The sequence below is a fragment of the Solanum lycopersicum genome, chromosome 3, assembly GCF_036512215.1.
Source record: "Solanum lycopersicum chromosome 3, SLM_r2.1".
Lineage (NCBI taxonomy): Eukaryota > Viridiplantae > Streptophyta > Magnoliopsida > Solanales > Solanaceae > Solanum > Solanum lycopersicum.
The window spans coordinates 48,708,538-48,725,503 of record NC_090802.1 but is presented as its reverse complement, the minus strand read 5'-3'; the positions used below and the strand labels follow the sequence as shown (position 1 = coordinate 48,725,503).

The 16,966-nt window shown below is 30.7% G+C and overlaps 3 protein-coding genes and 1 long non-coding RNA gene across 5 annotated transcripts; all 4 read right to left on the bottom strand.

Annotated features, from left to right (window-relative positions):
- Positions 1-1,710: 1,710 nt before the first annotated feature.
- Positions 1,711-6,065, bottom strand: LOC101253871 (uncharacterized calcium-binding protein At1g02270). 2 transcript variants are annotated; one of them, XM_010319763.4, is made up of 10 exons: positions 5,552-6,065; positions 5,194-5,298; positions 4,995-5,100; positions 4,219-4,439; positions 4,046-4,122; positions 3,852-3,960; positions 3,640-3,765; positions 3,177-3,287; positions 2,919-3,026; positions 1,711-2,486 (listed from the first exon to the last, which is right to left on the bottom strand). In XM_010319763.4, exons 1-10 carry the CDS (start codon positions 5,696-5,698, stop codon positions 2,247-2,249), a joined length of 1,350 nt encoding a protein of 449 aa, XP_010318065.1. In that variant the 5' UTR covers positions 5,699-6,065; the 3' UTR covers positions 1,711-2,246. The 2 variants fall into 2 exon arrangements, with proteins under 2 accessions (XP_010318065.1, XP_004235036.1); XM_004234988.5 differs by having other exon boundaries at positions 1,711-2,483; positions 5,552-6,054.
- A 593-nt stretch (positions 6,066-6,658) lies between these two features.
- LOC138347235 (uncharacterized) lies at positions 6,659-8,131 on the bottom strand. The gene is made up of 3 exons (XR_011220013.1): positions 8,025-8,131; positions 7,023-7,072; positions 6,659-6,786 (listed from the first exon to the last, which is right to left on the bottom strand). It is a non-coding gene; the product is annotated as an uncharacterized lncRNA (long non-coding RNA).
- Positions 8,132-11,169: 3,038 nt separating this feature from the next.
- On the bottom strand, positions 11,170-11,979 carry LOC138347628 (secreted RxLR effector protein 161-like). Its single transcript, XM_069295933.1, has 2 exons — positions 11,495-11,979; positions 11,170-11,374 (listed from the first exon to the last, which is right to left on the bottom strand). Exons 1-2 carry the CDS (start codon positions 11,977-11,979, stop codon positions 11,170-11,172), a joined length of 690 nt encoding a protein of 229 aa, XP_069152034.1.
- Positions 11,980-14,815: 2,836 nt separating this feature from the next.
- Positions 14,816-15,874, bottom strand: LOC138347627 (uncharacterized). Its single transcript, XM_069295932.1, has 2 exons — positions 15,169-15,874; positions 14,816-15,012 (listed from the first exon to the last, which is right to left on the bottom strand). Exons 1-2 carry the CDS (start codon positions 15,872-15,874, stop codon positions 14,816-14,818), a joined length of 903 nt encoding a protein of 300 aa, XP_069152033.1.
- Between the last annotated feature and the right edge of the window lie 1,092 nt (positions 15,875-16,966).

Here is a 16,966-nt window from a genome sequence, read left to right as displayed (position 1 = left end):
ATTTAAATTATATAAGTGAAACGAAAATATCGAAAGAAAAAAAAATACTGTTTTGGCTAAAATAAAAAGAAGTTTCGTTTTCTTGTTTTTCTTCGGTAGGAAGATGCCCTCAGCGGGGACTGTTTAGTATTTTGTCTAGTTTGCATAGACGTATTATAAAAAAGTGTATTTCATGTCGATTTATACATATTTAAAATTAAATGAGTTATATATATTGATTATAATTAAATTACGATATATTATATCTCAACTAAAAGATATTTATAAGTGTTTGTTGAAGAGATGTACTATCAAGAATTGGACAAGGGACGGTGGAAGCACTATGTGTTGTCATTTTCATCATCCCTTTTTCTTCCTTATCTGCACCTCTTCGATCTATTTCATTATATAGCTCTTACTTAGTGCTATATAAGCAAAGAAAAGGACACCCTTATTTTATCTTTTTATAAGTGTGGTGTTGGGTTAGCTCATACTATTTCGACTAAGTCTAGGTATTATCTATCAAATCGAAAGAAATAATCTAAAATTAATATTTTTACATCTAGAAAATTTTGAACTTGGGACAATTTTTTTTTAAATCATGCCGTTGAAGGTTCAATAGTGTTTTAACTTTTTTTCTGGAGTAACTCAAATCTTTGATTAATGTTGAAGATACTCAATCATTTAAATAACTCTTGCTTTATCTTGAAGTTGATACTTATCTCACGTTATATATGCAATAATTGATAAACTTACCAATGAATTATGTACGAATATCTTTAGTTTTGAATATCAAGAATAATAATTGCATAATTGAACGAGGATTTTGTGTTCTTGCTCTCTTACAAATCAATACTACTAATAATTTTCTTCTTAGCACCCACCATCCCGTCATGCTTTTCGATTTTCGGCTAAAAGTGGATGTGCAATGATCTTTATAACTTTAATTACGACTAGAAATGAGAAATTGTTTTATTATCGAACTTTTTGGTCCTAATGTTATTTTTTTAACGTATGAAAAAGCAACATGTGCTTGTAGTTGTAGGCCAATGGGTCTTTTCTCAAAAGTTCAAAGTATTAAAAGGTGTGACAAGCCCCAAACTTTTTTACTACTCTTTTAAAAGAAAGATTCGTACTATATGCTGGGGGCTCAATGATTGTATTTGGACTATGATATTCACTCCTCTCTTCATAATTTTGTTTACCAACAATACGATCCATACACAAATGGTTCTCTATTTTTATTTTCAATTATTACACAAGGAGAACAGTGCAATGATAAAATAATTGTTGCCATAAAGTTATTATTGTTATTAGAATATTCGAGATTTAATTCGTTATCGAGTTAGAAATGTAACACGATTAGTCAAAACAGTACTAGACAGAGATCAAGGTTGCTTCAAATTGGTTTCAATAATACATACAATGGCTCTTACTAGCTCTTTGTTTGCTTGTACAAAGAGCAAATGCTCAATTGGTAATAAAGTCAAGAGCTAGCCAGCCGCAAGAACAACTAATGAGCAAATAATTCATCAGTCAAAAACTTTCTACTTACATACAGGTTTAAAATTTCTTCTACCAAGGAGAAGCATCAATAAAAACAGGGAAAGCTTTACTCAGAAATAGTCTAATTACTCTCTATAACTATAATGAGAGAGAGGTGAATTATATATGAATACATGTTAGATAATTATATATTATACATGTGATGATGAGTAATTAAGTAAAATATAGTGCAAAAATATCATTTTAGTTTGAAGAAGCATTAACAGTTGTTGTATTACAATCAAGACTGAACATTGCAGCAGTCAAAATGCTCAGTAGATTAGTCTCTAAGCTACTACTCTTTCATTAAAACTAAATATTTACATTTCCTACTTACTCTATATACTTCCACCTCTATCGTTATATACGAGCATGGAACATGTAGAGAGTAAGAAGAGGAAATGACGACATGAACCCATTATGGCATTATACTTGAACGCTAGAGTAAGTCTTTGATCGACATGAACAGACACTTTGAATGAACACCAAGATACAGGCATCAGCCATATCTCTTCTGAAAGACTAGGCACCCTCTTGTACTATCTTTACTTACAAACCTCAAGGTGGTATTATTATCTTCAGCAGAGTTCAGTTGGAAGCAAGCATAAGTCTCCCCGTTCGACAACTCAGGCAGCAGTTTGAGAATCTTGTAGTCTGGCTACAACCCTCAAAGTCTCTTTTACTTAAAAATTCAGTTCCAAGGCAATCAACATTCAAGAAAACTAACGGGACAATTGACAGCATAGCATTCTTACAGGTGAAAACACCACTGTAAGTTTGGCGTGATCAGAAAGTGAATAATCTTCGGGCCATGTTCCTTTCTCAGCTTCGCTGGGGAAGAGAACTGCATTCTTGACACTAAAACCAATGGTTTCTTCTGTATCACTAACAATGCCGTCCCATGACTCATCGCAAATACCATCTCTTGGCTCTGACCGTGAAGGATTCCATACCCGATGCTGCTATTAAAAAACAGAAATATGATTCAATTGTGTATGTTTCAAAGTCATTTGGATCTTAAAAAACAAAAATATGATTCAATTGTGTGTGTTTCAAAGTCTTTTGAATCTCTAGATACATTTTATTCCTACGTGAAGATAGATTGCTTCTAACCTAATATAATAGAAAGTTAAGTCAAATGTAGACTGTTTGATGCTCAGACAAATATACATCACGCCATTAAATCAAATACAGTAACTACTAGGATTGCTATGCTCTTAATAAACCCATGATATCAATTATCAAGCCGAAGTGCCTTCAAGTTTAAAACAATCTCATTGCAGTTTTATACAGTAAATCAACTTGTGAATTATGTGAATAAATAGACAAATAAGAAATAACTCAATCACGGAAGAGAACTGTAAAAATTCTCTAAAATCAGTTTGTGTCAATACCTGAAATTCATTGTAATCAAGAACTCCATTTCCATCTATATCTGCTTGCAACCACAAGTCGTTTATCTCCTCAGCACTCAGCCCATAGCATTGACCAATCAAATTAAGCTGTGGGTCAGGGTACAAATGTTTAGCATCGTTTCACAGGATAGAATAAGAGAAAGAACAGAAAATCCTCTGGAAGTTCAATCCACATGTGTGCAGACTGCAGCACATGTACAGTGGTAGAGACGTTATGAGTTCATGACTTGAAAGTACCTGCCGGAGTGCTTCACAAAACCCAGCATATGTAATGTAATCACCATCACTGTCTGCTTTAAGGAAAGCAAATGCATCTTTCTCAGTCAACGAGGCTCGACGAAGTTGATACTGAAATTGAACTAATAGTTAGATAGAGTACCCTCTAAAAGGAAAATTTCATTCTTTTACAATGCTGAACAAATCAAAACATGTCATACACACGTTCATGTATAAAATAAAGTGGACCAAGGACTAGGAACTAATTAAGAGAAAAACCACAAGATTCAAATCCTGCACAACAATATTTCACATAAAATTGGAATTACAACAGAAAAGCATGTAGGTAATCATAGTGGAATCTGCATCAAGTTTCAGCTTCTTATTGTGACCAAAGTGGAATGCTTTGCAATCATGATTTCAACATATAATCAGATGATGCCCAATGACCAGCTACTAAAGTTAAAGAATATACTATCTTTACCTTGAACATACTGAAAATTGCATTTCTCCAACTTGTTTTCAGCAATTTCCTGTAGCTATTTGGATTCAAAAGCCATATAAAATCCACACCACAGATGTTCCCGCGGTGATTACGGTGGCTCACCCACTGCAAAATAGAAAAGGAATCAGCATCAAAGTAGGTTTGCAATGTCGGGGGGTCATGAGTAGATTAAGCAATGAAAGATAAGGGACCTTTTGAGCATCAGTATCAGTGTACTGGTGAGCAATATCATACGATGATACAAATCCTTGAGATCTGAGGAATTTGTAAATATGGCCGCGCTTGCTCCCATTCCAGTCACTTCAAAATTACAAAAGATTTAGCAAAATAGGCCAGTGACGTTCGAATCCAAAAACAAACACAAGAAGAGGTAGTTATGTATTACCCGCACAGAATGATTGGCAAGGGGTTAAGCTTATTTTCTTTCTGGTATGAGTCCACATATTGCAAAATCTTGTAGACCTGTGCAACCATGATTGGAGACAAATGTATCAGTAAAAATTGAAGGAGATTTTCGCTCTGCTGCTGAGAAAAATGACCATATAAAGATTGATTTACCTGTCGCAGACGTTCCATAGAGAAACTTGAATCATGAGGAAACAAAAGGTGTGTGTTCACTATCAACATTTCTTGCCGAACGTTCTTGGTTCGACATTGTGCGAAAGGTGCAAGTAGTTCAACATGCAGTAGCTGTGCAACACGGTCACCAAAATCATTGAAAAGCAACTCTCTATGAGCAATAACCTTGAAGTAATCCTTATGAACAGCTGTCAGCAGACCTATATATGACATGAAGCAATTCAACAATGAATCAAGAATCCACCCAACATAACAAAGACCTAAGGCAATACTGTGCACTTTGCATAGAGGTCAACAAAAATTTATATCAACAAAATTGGAAAACAGCCTCCCAACTTGAAAGTATTGATTTAGTTAAAAAGCAGAGATAGTGAGAAATCTATTAAAATATATAAAAAAAATATCTGTGGGAAACCCAATAACAAAACAGTCACTTGGTTCTACGATAGTGAAGGAACCCACACTTAAGCTTAGTTTGCCATTTATATGGGTTTGACCCCCTAGTTACCGTAACATATAAAAGACTACTTTTATTAATTTGAGAGGGATTATTGGCAACCATAAACATCAAAACCGTGAAGGAGCTAGAATTTTGAGTTTATACGGTTCTAAAAGAAGACTAGTTGACAAATTATTTGAACTTACAACTGATTTTACAGGGTTTTAGTCAAAGAGGGGGTGGGTTGGCTAAACTGTACAGGTAAAAACAACAACTTTTCTGGTGTCAATAATAAAATAGAAAGAAAGAAGTATACCATCACCACGATTATTGGTTCGTGCAAGCTTGAAATTATTATATCCAGCATCTCCAAGCCTCTTGTCATACATACCAACAAGTTCTTCATTCCCAACCCAGAATTCCTATAAACCAATTTAACCATCTTAAATATCATCCACAACAAACATATTAAGAACCAATATCATAAACAAAAAAAAGTGATTAAAACTCCTAACCTGAAGACAAATAATGGATGACCTCTCAAACAACAACCAATCCAATATCCTATTGTTCCTGCTCAACCAATTCGCCTTGTAATCGCTTTCTCTACAACTCTGGTCCTAAAATCCCCATAAAAAAAATTCCCATTAACAGATCGTTAAACCAAACAAAAAGCAGGACAAAAAAACACAGACGAAACTACCCTTCGGGTGTCTCAGATGATTAGGCTTGAAACTTCCACAACGGAGGTCTCAAATTCAAAATCCCTTGCCGAACGGGATTTGCATACCACCGTGCAACACCAAAGGGTAGCAACTGCGATTCCCTTTATCATGAATAAAAAAAAAGGCAATAATGGCAATTGAAACCAACCTCATGATTGAGTCTTTTATAAATGGGTGCGAGAATATTGAAGGTGGTACATGAAATCGAATTGGGTTCATCGATTGACGATGCAATCGCATAAGTTCCAATTCTTGAGACCCTCCCGTTCGTTGTTCCTCTATTCTTCCTTCCCATACTTCAATTCAATCCAACACAAACGTATTATTACAACATACAAAATTTTCCCAATGTATAAACCCAATGATTGATGATTTATAAACCCAACAAAAACCGCCAATATCCTTTACCAACAATGGAACTCTGACAAAAATAAACACAAGATTTATATGGAAAAACTTTTTTCAGAAAAAGAACCAATGCGGATTTTTTTTTAGAGAGATGGAAAAAAATATATATGAAAATTGTTATGAATGGAGAGAAGTGGGGAAGTTGAAATATATAATTTGTTTTTTTTCATGGGTGCCAGTGAATGTTTCTCCTCCTCTCCTATTTCTACTTTTTTTTTTAATTGTTTTTTACTTTTTTGAAATAAAAATACAATATTCTTCGACCTTTTAATTTGTATGATTTGTTCTGAATATCATACGTGGGTCCTACTTAGCAAATATATTAAAACTTGCCCAATTTAAAAATATGAGAAGAATTAAATCATCATGAGTCAATAGCTTTTTTATCCTTTAATTATTTTTTGTGTTATTTAATATTCAATTATTTGAATAATGTTTTCTATTTATTTTTGCTAATGAATATTTTATAACTTGTTAAAATTTACTAAAAGTGTTATTTTCCTTAATAATTACAACAAGTAAAAAAGAAATTAAAGTGAACGGCGGCAAAGTGCTTCACAATAATGGATGTGCTTTTTTTCCCATTCGACAGTAATATGTTGAATAGAACGTATATAAAAAAAATCTCTATACAAATAAAACTTGCATACATTTATTTTTTCTTGATTTCATTTATAAATCTATATATATATTGAAAAAAGATTTATTATTATGATATGAAATAATTTATATATCTTGCAAATTGTTTGCTAGTCTCTAGTAAATATATAAATAGATGGTGTGGGGTTTGGTCCATGCACCTGGAGAAATGTACTTGATTAATGACTTATTGTGAAAATGAGTTGGTGATAAAAATAGCATTTTTTGAGAATGTTTCTCTTATATATATATAATATATGAGAGAAAATTTCAAAAAAAAAAAATAAAGACTGAGCAACTTACATATTTAATGTATTTGTAAGCCTGTAAGATGGCCTGTATAAAATTTCACAATTATCAATAAAATAACAAGAAAATCAATTATCTAGATGACTATTAAAAATAATAAATGATAAAAGAAATTCATCTAAAAAAAAATTAGAGTATTCTTAGTTCTACGATGGCTTGTTTTCATCCAAAAATTCTTGATAAAAATATATTTTTCATTTTTCATTTACTCAATTAAATGTACTAATTTCTTAAAAATAAACTATTAAAATTAGAATACTTACTTCAATCCAAATTTGTATATAGAAGAAAAAAACATAGCGTGTAATATAATCTGCATATAAAAAAAATAATAAATTAATATACGAATAAAGCTAATGATCAATCAAAAAAGAAGGTAGTTTAATATTAATTATTAATGTAGAATATACATAAAAGTGGTTAAGAAGTTAGAACTTCACTCCAACTCAAATCTCATTTGAATTTAAATTTAAATACCACCTTTTTTTTGGGAAAAAAAAGATCTTTTTATTTTTCTTCCTTATCCTAGATTGTTGAAAATATAATATATATTTTTCTAATAAATTATATATTTAAATTGAGATAAATATTTAGGATATTTTATTTTTTCCTATATTTTGTTTTTCTTTTATCTTTCCCTCGTGTATCTTCATTTTTTCTTTTGATTGTTATATTTTATATTTATTATTATTATTACTATCGTGGCAATGTATTACTATTAATATTTATATATTAATTATTATTATTATTATAACTATTGTTAGTATTAATTTTATATCTTTAAAAGTAAATCAACTTTATTAGAATTTATTTTGTAAAATTTGAAAAAGACAAACTTATAAAATAGTATGAGTTGATTTAGAATTCTTATGGCTATGAATTTCAATTTCAAATCTATGAGAAAAGTTAGAATTCTATTCCAACTCAAATTTCATATAGATTGAAATTCCCCACGTGATAAATTTACTCATTTAATTCATCTATCAATTATCGATTTATTTGTTTATGCTTTATCAAAAAGCTAATTATAATAAATCTATAAAAACTTGTTGTTCTCGTGTCCTTAAACTAACCTTTCATTATATAATAAAAATTCATATACATAAAAGTAAAAAAAAAAACTAATTATAAAAATATTGTGTAGTATATTGTTACCTTGCTAATACTCTAACATATATTGCATCTCAAATAATTTAAGCAGTACTACTGGTTTGATTATATTAAAAAAATAAACGAAAAACATAATAATGAAAAAAATTACTTACTTCAATTCAAGATATGATTTAGTTTGTAATAGACAATCTCTCATCTGCGTATAGAAAATAAAAATATTTTTTAAAAAATCTATAATAAAATAAAGAATATGAAGAAGATAGTAAACTCACCAATGAATCTAATGACCGGTGGTGAAAAATATGAAGATTAACATTATATGACATTGTGAAAATATAAATAAAAGAGGTTAAAAAGTTAGAATTCTATTTGAACTCAAACATCATTTAAATTTAAATTTAATATAATATCTTTTTTTAGAAAGAAAATATTTTTGTTACCTTACTTATTCTTAATTTTTTAAAATAATGCATATTTCTTATAAGCTATATATTTGAATTTCAACAAAATATTTGAAAATTAATGAAATTTGTTTTTCCTACGCTTTTTTGTTTCTTTTCTTTCTTTTGTTGATTTGTTATTTATTTTCTGAAAAAACAACTAACATAAATTAAATATATAAGAGTAATATTTTATTTTTTCCTACGTTTTTCGCCCTCCTTATCTTTTATATTTCTTTTTTCTCCTTTGGTTGTTTTTTTCTTTTTTATATATATATTATTACTATTATTATTATTAATTTATTATTGCTGCTGCTATAATTTGTTTATTATTATTATTATATCATATTTTTTATTTTATCTAATATTAATATTGAATGTAATCAAATATATTTTATAATATTTGATGGTAACAAGTTTATGAAAAAGTTGGAGTTGATTTAGAACTCCTGAGCCATTAGTTTCTACTTTTAAGCTAACTAAAAAAAAAAAAATTTCCCTAAAATTTTAATATTTTTTTAATACATTTTTTCAAATTATTAAAAAGCTACAATAGTAAATAATAATAATAATAATAAAAAAAAATTCCTACAATTACCAAATGACTTTCCAATAACTTTCAGTTGGCTTAACAACATTGTAACCTATTCTCTCTCTCTCTCTTATATATATATATATATATATATATATATATATATATATATTAAAAGCCTATTGTATTATTAATTACTTTTATTCTATCGATTAAAAGCTTTTATTATCGTATTTATTAATTTTGTTCTAGAATTATCATTTGACTTTTAATAGTTTGTCACTTAGCTTAAGTTTTTATTTATTTTCTTTTATTATGTTTATTACATAGTATATTACACTAAACTATTTATAAATGGGAATGCAAATATTTTTTAATTATGTGAATTCATAAAAATATCTTACTCAAAATAGTTTGATTTAAAAATATTTCTATCACATTAATAATTTTAAATAAAGAATACCATTTTTTAAAATAAGCATATTATTTCTCTCTCTTTTCGAATGCAATATTTTCGTAATAATATGATCGCAATAGCAGGATGAATTTTTCTCGTCATATGTTAGGTTTGAATTAACCTAGTGTTTTACTATACCATTATATATAACTAAAATCTTGTAAGTTAATATTACGATAATAATACATATTCAATGTAATTACATAAAGTAGAGTATATAAAAATAGAGTAAACAAATTTCATCATAGAAAAATTATTTTCAATAAAAACTTATAAGTTAATACTAATTTTGTGAAACAATTTTAGATAAAAATGGGGTTTAATTTTTTCGTCTAAACGCTGTTACGAGAAATACTTATAACATATTCAACGTTTATGCATCGAGATTTAAGGTCCATCCCAAGGGCCAATTTGTTTTAATGCATAAACGTTATTACCAGAAATACTTATAACATATTCAATATTTATGCATCGAAATTTAAGGTCCATCCCAAGGGCCAATTTGTTTTATGCATAAATGTTGTTACGAGAAATACTAATAACATATTCTAACATTTATGCATCGAGATTTAAGGTTCATCCCAAGGGCCAATTTATTTTATGCATAAACGTTGTTATGAGAAATACTCCAACAATCCCTCTGTTTGACCTTTTGATTAACACCTAATTTCACTACATAAGAAATTTACTCTCTCTTTCGATCTAAAAAAATATATATATATTAAGTAATTTTCAGTTTTAATTTGTATGTTTAATTAAGAAATGTATTTAATTTTAGACGATTATATAATATGACATGTTTAAAATCAAAAATATTAATGGATATTAGATACACTTTAAATACTTTTAATTAAGACTCTCAAAAATTCAAGAATTTATTTGTTTTCTTAGTTAAAATTAAAATAGAGAAAATTATATAATTTTAACTTTGTGTTCATGATTCGTAATAGTATTATCTATAGCCACAATATCTATAATTTATGTTCAAACCTAAATTTCTAAATATTTTCTGTTATTTTTTAATCAATTCTGTATCAAATTAAACATTATCATATAAATCAAAATGAGGTGTACTAACTAAGACAACAACGTATCAACTTGATCCAAAACTCCAAAACTAGGAGTCGGTTCATCGGAAGATATACAATAAATAAAAATAGATTAATTTTAGCTTAGATTATAAAATAAAATCAATTCGGATACAATTGTGTAAAGGTATAAACCACCTTCACATGTATAGAAGTTACTAACTGCAGTTAGCTGTAAACTGAATTTTATTAGAAGTATATATATATAGTTAGTAGGAGTAGTTAGTAGTTAACAATTGGTTAGTTAAATATTTGCCTTTGTAAAAATTCTTTTTCATTAAATTTATATATCACGTTTGTTGTAAAGAAAGCTCAGAATATAAGATGAAAAAGACAAGAAATATAAGATAGAGGAGATAATTTTCTTATTCAAGTATGTCATACAATGGTGAATGATATCTCTATTTATTGTTGAGATATCATAGTCAAAGGTCACCTTGAAATTTCACATAGTTATCATCAAGGTTCATATCACCTTGATATCTTATCACATTAGAAACACTAATACATGAATCCTGTTGGATAAATCTAATGGATCATCCACATATACAATGGATTTACAACACTCCCCCATGGATATCCATAGATTATGTGCCTCATTAAAACCTTACTAGGAAACACCCAGTGGGAAAAAGCCTAGTGAAGGAAAAAGAGTACACATATCTCTAATACCTTTGAATGTTGTCTCGTTAAAAACCTTACCAGGAAAATCCAACTTGGGACAAAACCATAGTTAAGGAAAAGAGTACAACGCGTATTTCACTCCCTCTGATGAAAACTTTACTTGATTTCTCGGAGACGGCGCATTCCAATGTTGTATCTCAACTTCTCAAATGTTGATGTTGGCAATGCCTTAGTGAATAAATCAGCAAGATTATCACTTGAACAAATTTGTTGAACTTCTATCTCACCATTTTGTTGAAGATCATGCGTGAAAAAGAACTTTGGTGAGATGTGTTTTGTCCGGTCTTCTTTGATGTATCCTCTGTTCAATTAAGCTATACATGCAGCATTATTTTCGTACATTGTGGTTGGTATATTCTTTTTCAAAGAAAAACCACACATTTCCTGAATACGATGGGTCATTGATCTCAACCAGACGCACTCTCGACTTGCTTCATGGATGACTATTATTTCTGCATGATTTGAAGAAGTGGCTACCAACGTTTGCTTCATTGATCGCCAAAATATTGTCGTGTCTCCACATGTAAACATATAGCCTGTTTGTGATCGAGCTTTATGCGGATCTGATAAATACCCTGCATTTGCGTAACCAATCAGTTCTGATTTGGATTCATTGGAATAGAATAAACCCACGTCCATGGTCCCTCGAAGATATCGAAGTATGTGTTTAACACCATTCCAATGTCTTTTTATTGGGGAGGAACTGAATCTTGCCAGTAGACTTACTGCAAAACAGATATCTGGTCGAGTATTGTTAGCAAGGTACATTAGTGCCCCGATCGCACTAAGAGAAGGAGTTTCATCACCAAGAAGCTCTTCATCATTCTCTTGAGGTCGAAATGGATCTGTATTGATGTTAAGCGATCTTACCACCATTGGAGTACTCAATGGATGTGAGTTATCCATGTAAACACGCTTTAGTACCTTTTATGTGTACGTTGATTGATGAACAAGTATTCCATTTGACAAATTCTCAATCTATAAGCCAAGACAAAATTTTGTCTTGCCAAGATCTTTCATTTCAAATTCTTTTTTCAGACACTCAACAGCTTCTAAAAGCTCTTTATGAGTGTCAATGATGTTCAAATCATCAACACACACAGCTATTATTACAAATTCAGACCCCAACCGTTTAATGAAAATGCAGGGACAAATCGGGTCATTTTTGTACCCTTTCTTTAACAAATATTTACTCAGACGATTGTACCACATCCTTCCTAATTGTTTCAATCCATACAGATATTTCTGAAGTTTTATTGAACAAGTTTCTCTTGAATCTTTGTATGCTTCAGGCACTTTGAATGCTTCAGAAATTTTCATGAAAATGTTGTGGTCCAATGAGCCATATAGATAGGCTGTGACAACTTCCATTAGACGCATTTCAAGTTTTTCATGAACTTTCAAATTTATAAGATATCTGAAGGTGATTGCATCTACCACTGGAGAATATGTCTCCATATAATCAATGCCAGGTCTTTGAGAAAAACCTTGAGCAACGAGTCGGGCCTTATATCTCATGACTTCACCTTTCTCATTTCTTTTTTTGTACAAAAATCTATTTGTACCCCACTGGTTTGATATCTTCAGGTGTTCGGATTATCGGTCCAAAAACTTCACGTTTTTCTAGTGAAGCCAATTCAGCTTGAATTGCATCCTTCCATTTTGGCCAATCATTTCTCTGTCTACATTCGTGAACAAATTTTGGCTCAAAATCTTCATCTTGTTGCATTATTTCAATAGCAACATTATAGGCAAATATGTTGTCAATCACAACATTATTTCGGTTCCACAACTTTCTCGTCGAGACATAATTCATTAAAATTTCATTATTTTCAGAAGTTCGAACCTCCTCCTCATCATGTGTAATGACTTGGGTCTCATCTTGAGAAATTTCTTTCAACCCATGATCATCTTGATCATTTATTCCTTTTCTCTTTCGAGAATTTTTATCCTTGGAACCAATTGGTCTACCATGCTTCAAATGTGATCTAGACTCATTTGCCTTAACAATTTGTCCCGTCGGGATATCATCTCGAATTGGAGTATTAACAGCTGGAATATACGATTTAGTAATCCTTGGAAGATTAGTAAATGCATCTGGTAGATGATTTGCAATGTTCTGCAAATAAATTATTCTTTGAACTTCTTGCTCACATTGGTTTGTTCGAGGATCCAGATGAGATAGAGATGATGAATTCCAATCTATCTCTTTTCCCAATGACTTATGTTCTCCCCCTAATGTTTGGTATACTGATTCATCAAAATGACAATCAACAAATCTTGCCTTAAATAAATCTCCAGTCATAGGCTCCAAATATTTTATGATTGAAGGAGATTCATACCCAACATATATCCCCAACCTTCTTTGAGGCCCCATCTTTGTGCGTTGTGGTGGAGCAATTGGGACATACACCGCACATCCAAAAACTCTAAGATGGGAAATGTTTGGTTCTTGACCAAAAGTCAATTGTAATGGGGAGAATTCATGATAATTGGTCGGCCTTATGCGCACAAGTGTTGCTGCATGCAAAATAGTATGCCCCCACATAGACACAGATATCTTTGTTCTCATTAGTAATGGTCTAGCTATCAATTGCAGACATTTAATCAATGATTATGCTAGACCGTTTTGAGTGTGAACATGAGCAACTGGATGTTCAACTGTTATACCAGTAGACATACAATAATCATTAAATGCTTGAGATGTAAACTCACCAGCATTATCTAGACGGATTGTCTTTATTGTATGGACTGGAAATTGTGCTTTCAATCTTATTATTTGAGCCAGCAATCTCGCAAACGCCATGTTGCGAGTTGATAATAAACAAACATGTGACCATCTTATAGAAGCATCTATCAAGACCATATAATATTTAAAGGGTCCACATGCAGGTTGAATTGGTCCATATATATAACCCTGTATACGTTCCAGTAACGCAGGGGATTCAATTCCAACCTTAACTGTTGATGGTTTAATGATCAACTTTCCTTGAGAACAAGCAGCACAAGAGAATTCCTTTGATTGAAGGGTATTTGGGTTCTTTAAGGTGTGTCCATGTGAATTCTCAATGATTTTGCGCATCATATTAAATTCGGGATGGCCCAACCGGTCATGCCAAATGATAAAATCATTAAAATTAGTAAACCTTTTGTTTACTACGACATGTGATTAAACTGTACTTATACTTATATAGTACAACCCAGAAGAAAATGTAGGTAATTTTTCATGTACAATTTTCTTCTCTACATTAATTGTAGTAATGTAAAGGTATTCAACCTTTCCTTCATTAGCCGTCTCAACATGGTAGCCATTTTGGCGAATAACTTTGAAACTTAATAAGTTTCTTTGAGACTTACTACAATATAATGCTTTATCAATGCTTAATATTGTCCCTCCAGGTAGTAATAAGGTCGCTCTTCCAGAGCCCTCAATTAATTTTGTACTACCTGATATTGTGTTGACATATGCTATTTTCATAACCAAATTAGAAAAGTATTTCTTTTCTTTTAATATTGTATGCGTTGTAGCACTATCAAGAAGGCATACATCTTCATTACTCATCTTGAATCCAACTGACAACTGGGGATTTCTATTAATTTTCATTAAAATAAAATACATCAAAAGAAGCAAGAAACAAAATTAACAACGGAAATTTAAATACTTCAACATGAATAACATAATAATTAAAAATACATAAGTAAAATATTAACAGACTTCATTCCCCAGCTAAAAAATCAAACATTAGTTTCGATCTCCAAAGAAGTCATCAACTTCCATATGAGTAATGTCACCAAGGCCATCAAAAACATCATCCTTTAAAGCCAAATTTGCTTCAACATCTTTATCATATTTCTGAGATGTTCCCGGCTCATCACCATCTTTAAGAGTCATATGTGACTCAGCTCGAGCATTGGAAGAGGAAGCACCACTTTTATTTCCTTTATTTTTAAAGGAATTTTAATAGAGCCTTACAAAATGTTCATGTGTGCGACATTCATTCTTCCAATGGCCTTTCATGCCACAACGACGACAATTACTTTTTGAGGGGTTATTTTGAGAACTCATGTTATTCTCCCTTTTATTATGACCATCACCTTGAGGATTAGTGTATCGTCTTTTATCTTTGTCATGTCCCCGTGCATTATTATATCCCCGATGATCATCTCTTTTTACTTCAGATTGATCACGTGCTTCCACCATATTTGCCTCCAGTAATGGAGCAGCTCCAGTGGGAGGAGCTTCATGATTTTTCATTAAAAGAGAATTATGTTGCTCAGCCACCAAAAGACATGAGATTAGTTCAGAATATTTCTGAAAACCCTTTTCACGATATTGTTGCTGCAATATCACATTCGAGGCATGAAAAGTAGTAAGTGTCTTTTCCAACATGTCCTCATCTTTTATAGTCTCCCCACATAATTTCAACTGGGAGGTTATCCTGAATATAGCAGAGTTATATTCAATTACGGTCTTAAAATCTTGAAACCGTAAATGCATCCACTCATAACGAGCTCTTGGCAACACTGTTGCCTTTAGGTGGTCATATCTCCCCTTTAAATCAGTCCACAATTCAAGTGGATCTTTCACCGTCAGATAATCAATCTTCAGGCCCTCATCAAGATGATGACGAAGGAAAATCATAACCTTCGCCTTATCTTGACTCGATGCTTCATTTCCCTGAGTAATAGTGGCATCAAGACCTTTAGCAGCCAAGTGAATCTCAGCATCGAGTACCCATGAAAGATAATTCTTTTCAGAAATATCTAATGCCACAAACTCAAGTTTGGATAAATTCGACATAATGAAAATTATGAGAGAATATGTGAATTAAATAAAAATATTTATATAATACCTTTGCAAGTAGCGATTTCGTGCTGATAACGTGTTGTAAAGAAAGCTCAGAATATAAGATGAAAAAGACAAGAAGTATAAGATAGAGGAGATAATTTTCTTATTCAAGTATGTCATACAATGGTGAATGATATTTCTATTTATAGTGTTGAGGTATCATAGTCAAAGATCACCTTGAAATTTTCCATAGTTATCATCAAGGTTCATATCACCTTGATATCTTATCACATTGGAAACACTAATACATGAATCCAATTAATTGTTGGATAACTCTAATGGATCATCCACATATATAATGGATTTACAACAACGTTTTATTTTTTGAGAGTAATTGTTTATGGACTTTGGCCAATAGTATAAGATATCTATTTTTTTTATCATATTAATAAGAAAATAGTGTAATTTTATAATATTTTTTTTATATATTATCAAAATTTTATATTTTAATATTAAATTAATCTAATATAATATTCAAAGATTAGACAAAATTAACTTTTATGAAGTAAAGTGCGACAAATAAAAATAAACGTAAGGACTTAAGAATATAATATACAAATGGATTTGTCCTTTACCTCTAAACATTAAGCTTAGAGTAGTGAATAACAAAAAAAAAAGTATTTACTTTGAATAAGAAAACTTTGTATAGAAGACGACTCTAATTTGGTTTTACTATAAATGTACAAAACCATTTCCTATTTATGCTTATCAATGAATGATTTTAAATATTACATCAAAATGTAGTCTGTTTTGTAATTTACAACAAATATCTAATTTTGTTAAAACATTTATAAGAACAAAAGGTCACACTAAATTAACATATTGTAATGTAATTATATTGGCTAATAATTCATTCTTATCTTAAGATATCCACAAAAGTCACAAATCAAAGGAAAAATGAAAACTGGGATAAGACCAAAACTATATGTAGCATTCATCAGTAAAAGATGAACATAAGGTGGGCCTCAACGCCAGAATAACTTGTCTTTGCCAAAAGTTGTGATATTGATGAAGACAAGATACCGTGTCTGTGTAATGTTTATA

Bases quoted from the DNA above. Each gene is read 5' to 3' on its own strand.
- LOC101253871 (XM_010319763.4), bottom strand. From the start codon at position 5,698: ATGGGAAGGAAGAATAGAGGAACAACGAACGGGAGGGTCTCAAGAATT. The intron at 3,961-4,045 runs GTAATACATAAC...GTAATTTTGAAG, and splicing joins TTGCCAATCATTCTGTGCGG to TGACTGGAATGGGAGCAAGC. The intron at 3,288-3,639 runs GTAAAGATAGTA...GTTCAATTTCAG, and splicing joins CAATTTTCAGTATGTTCAAG to TATCAACTTCGTCGAGCCTC.
- LOC138347627 (XM_069295932.1), bottom strand. From the start codon at position 15,874: ATGTCGAATTTATCCAAACTTGAGTTTGTGGCATTAGATATTTCTGAA. The intron at 15,013-15,168 runs GTGATGGTCATA...TTAAAAATAAAG, and splicing joins ACGATACACTAATCCTCAAG to GAAATAAAAGTGGTGCTTCC.
- LOC138347628 (XM_069295933.1), bottom strand. From the start codon at position 11,979: ATGGATAACTCACATCCATTGAGTACTCCAATGGTGGTAAGATCGCTT. The intron at 11,375-11,494 runs GTGCGTCTGGTT...TTAATTGAACAG, and splicing joins ATCCATGAAGCAAGTCGAGA to AGGATACATCAAAGAAGACC.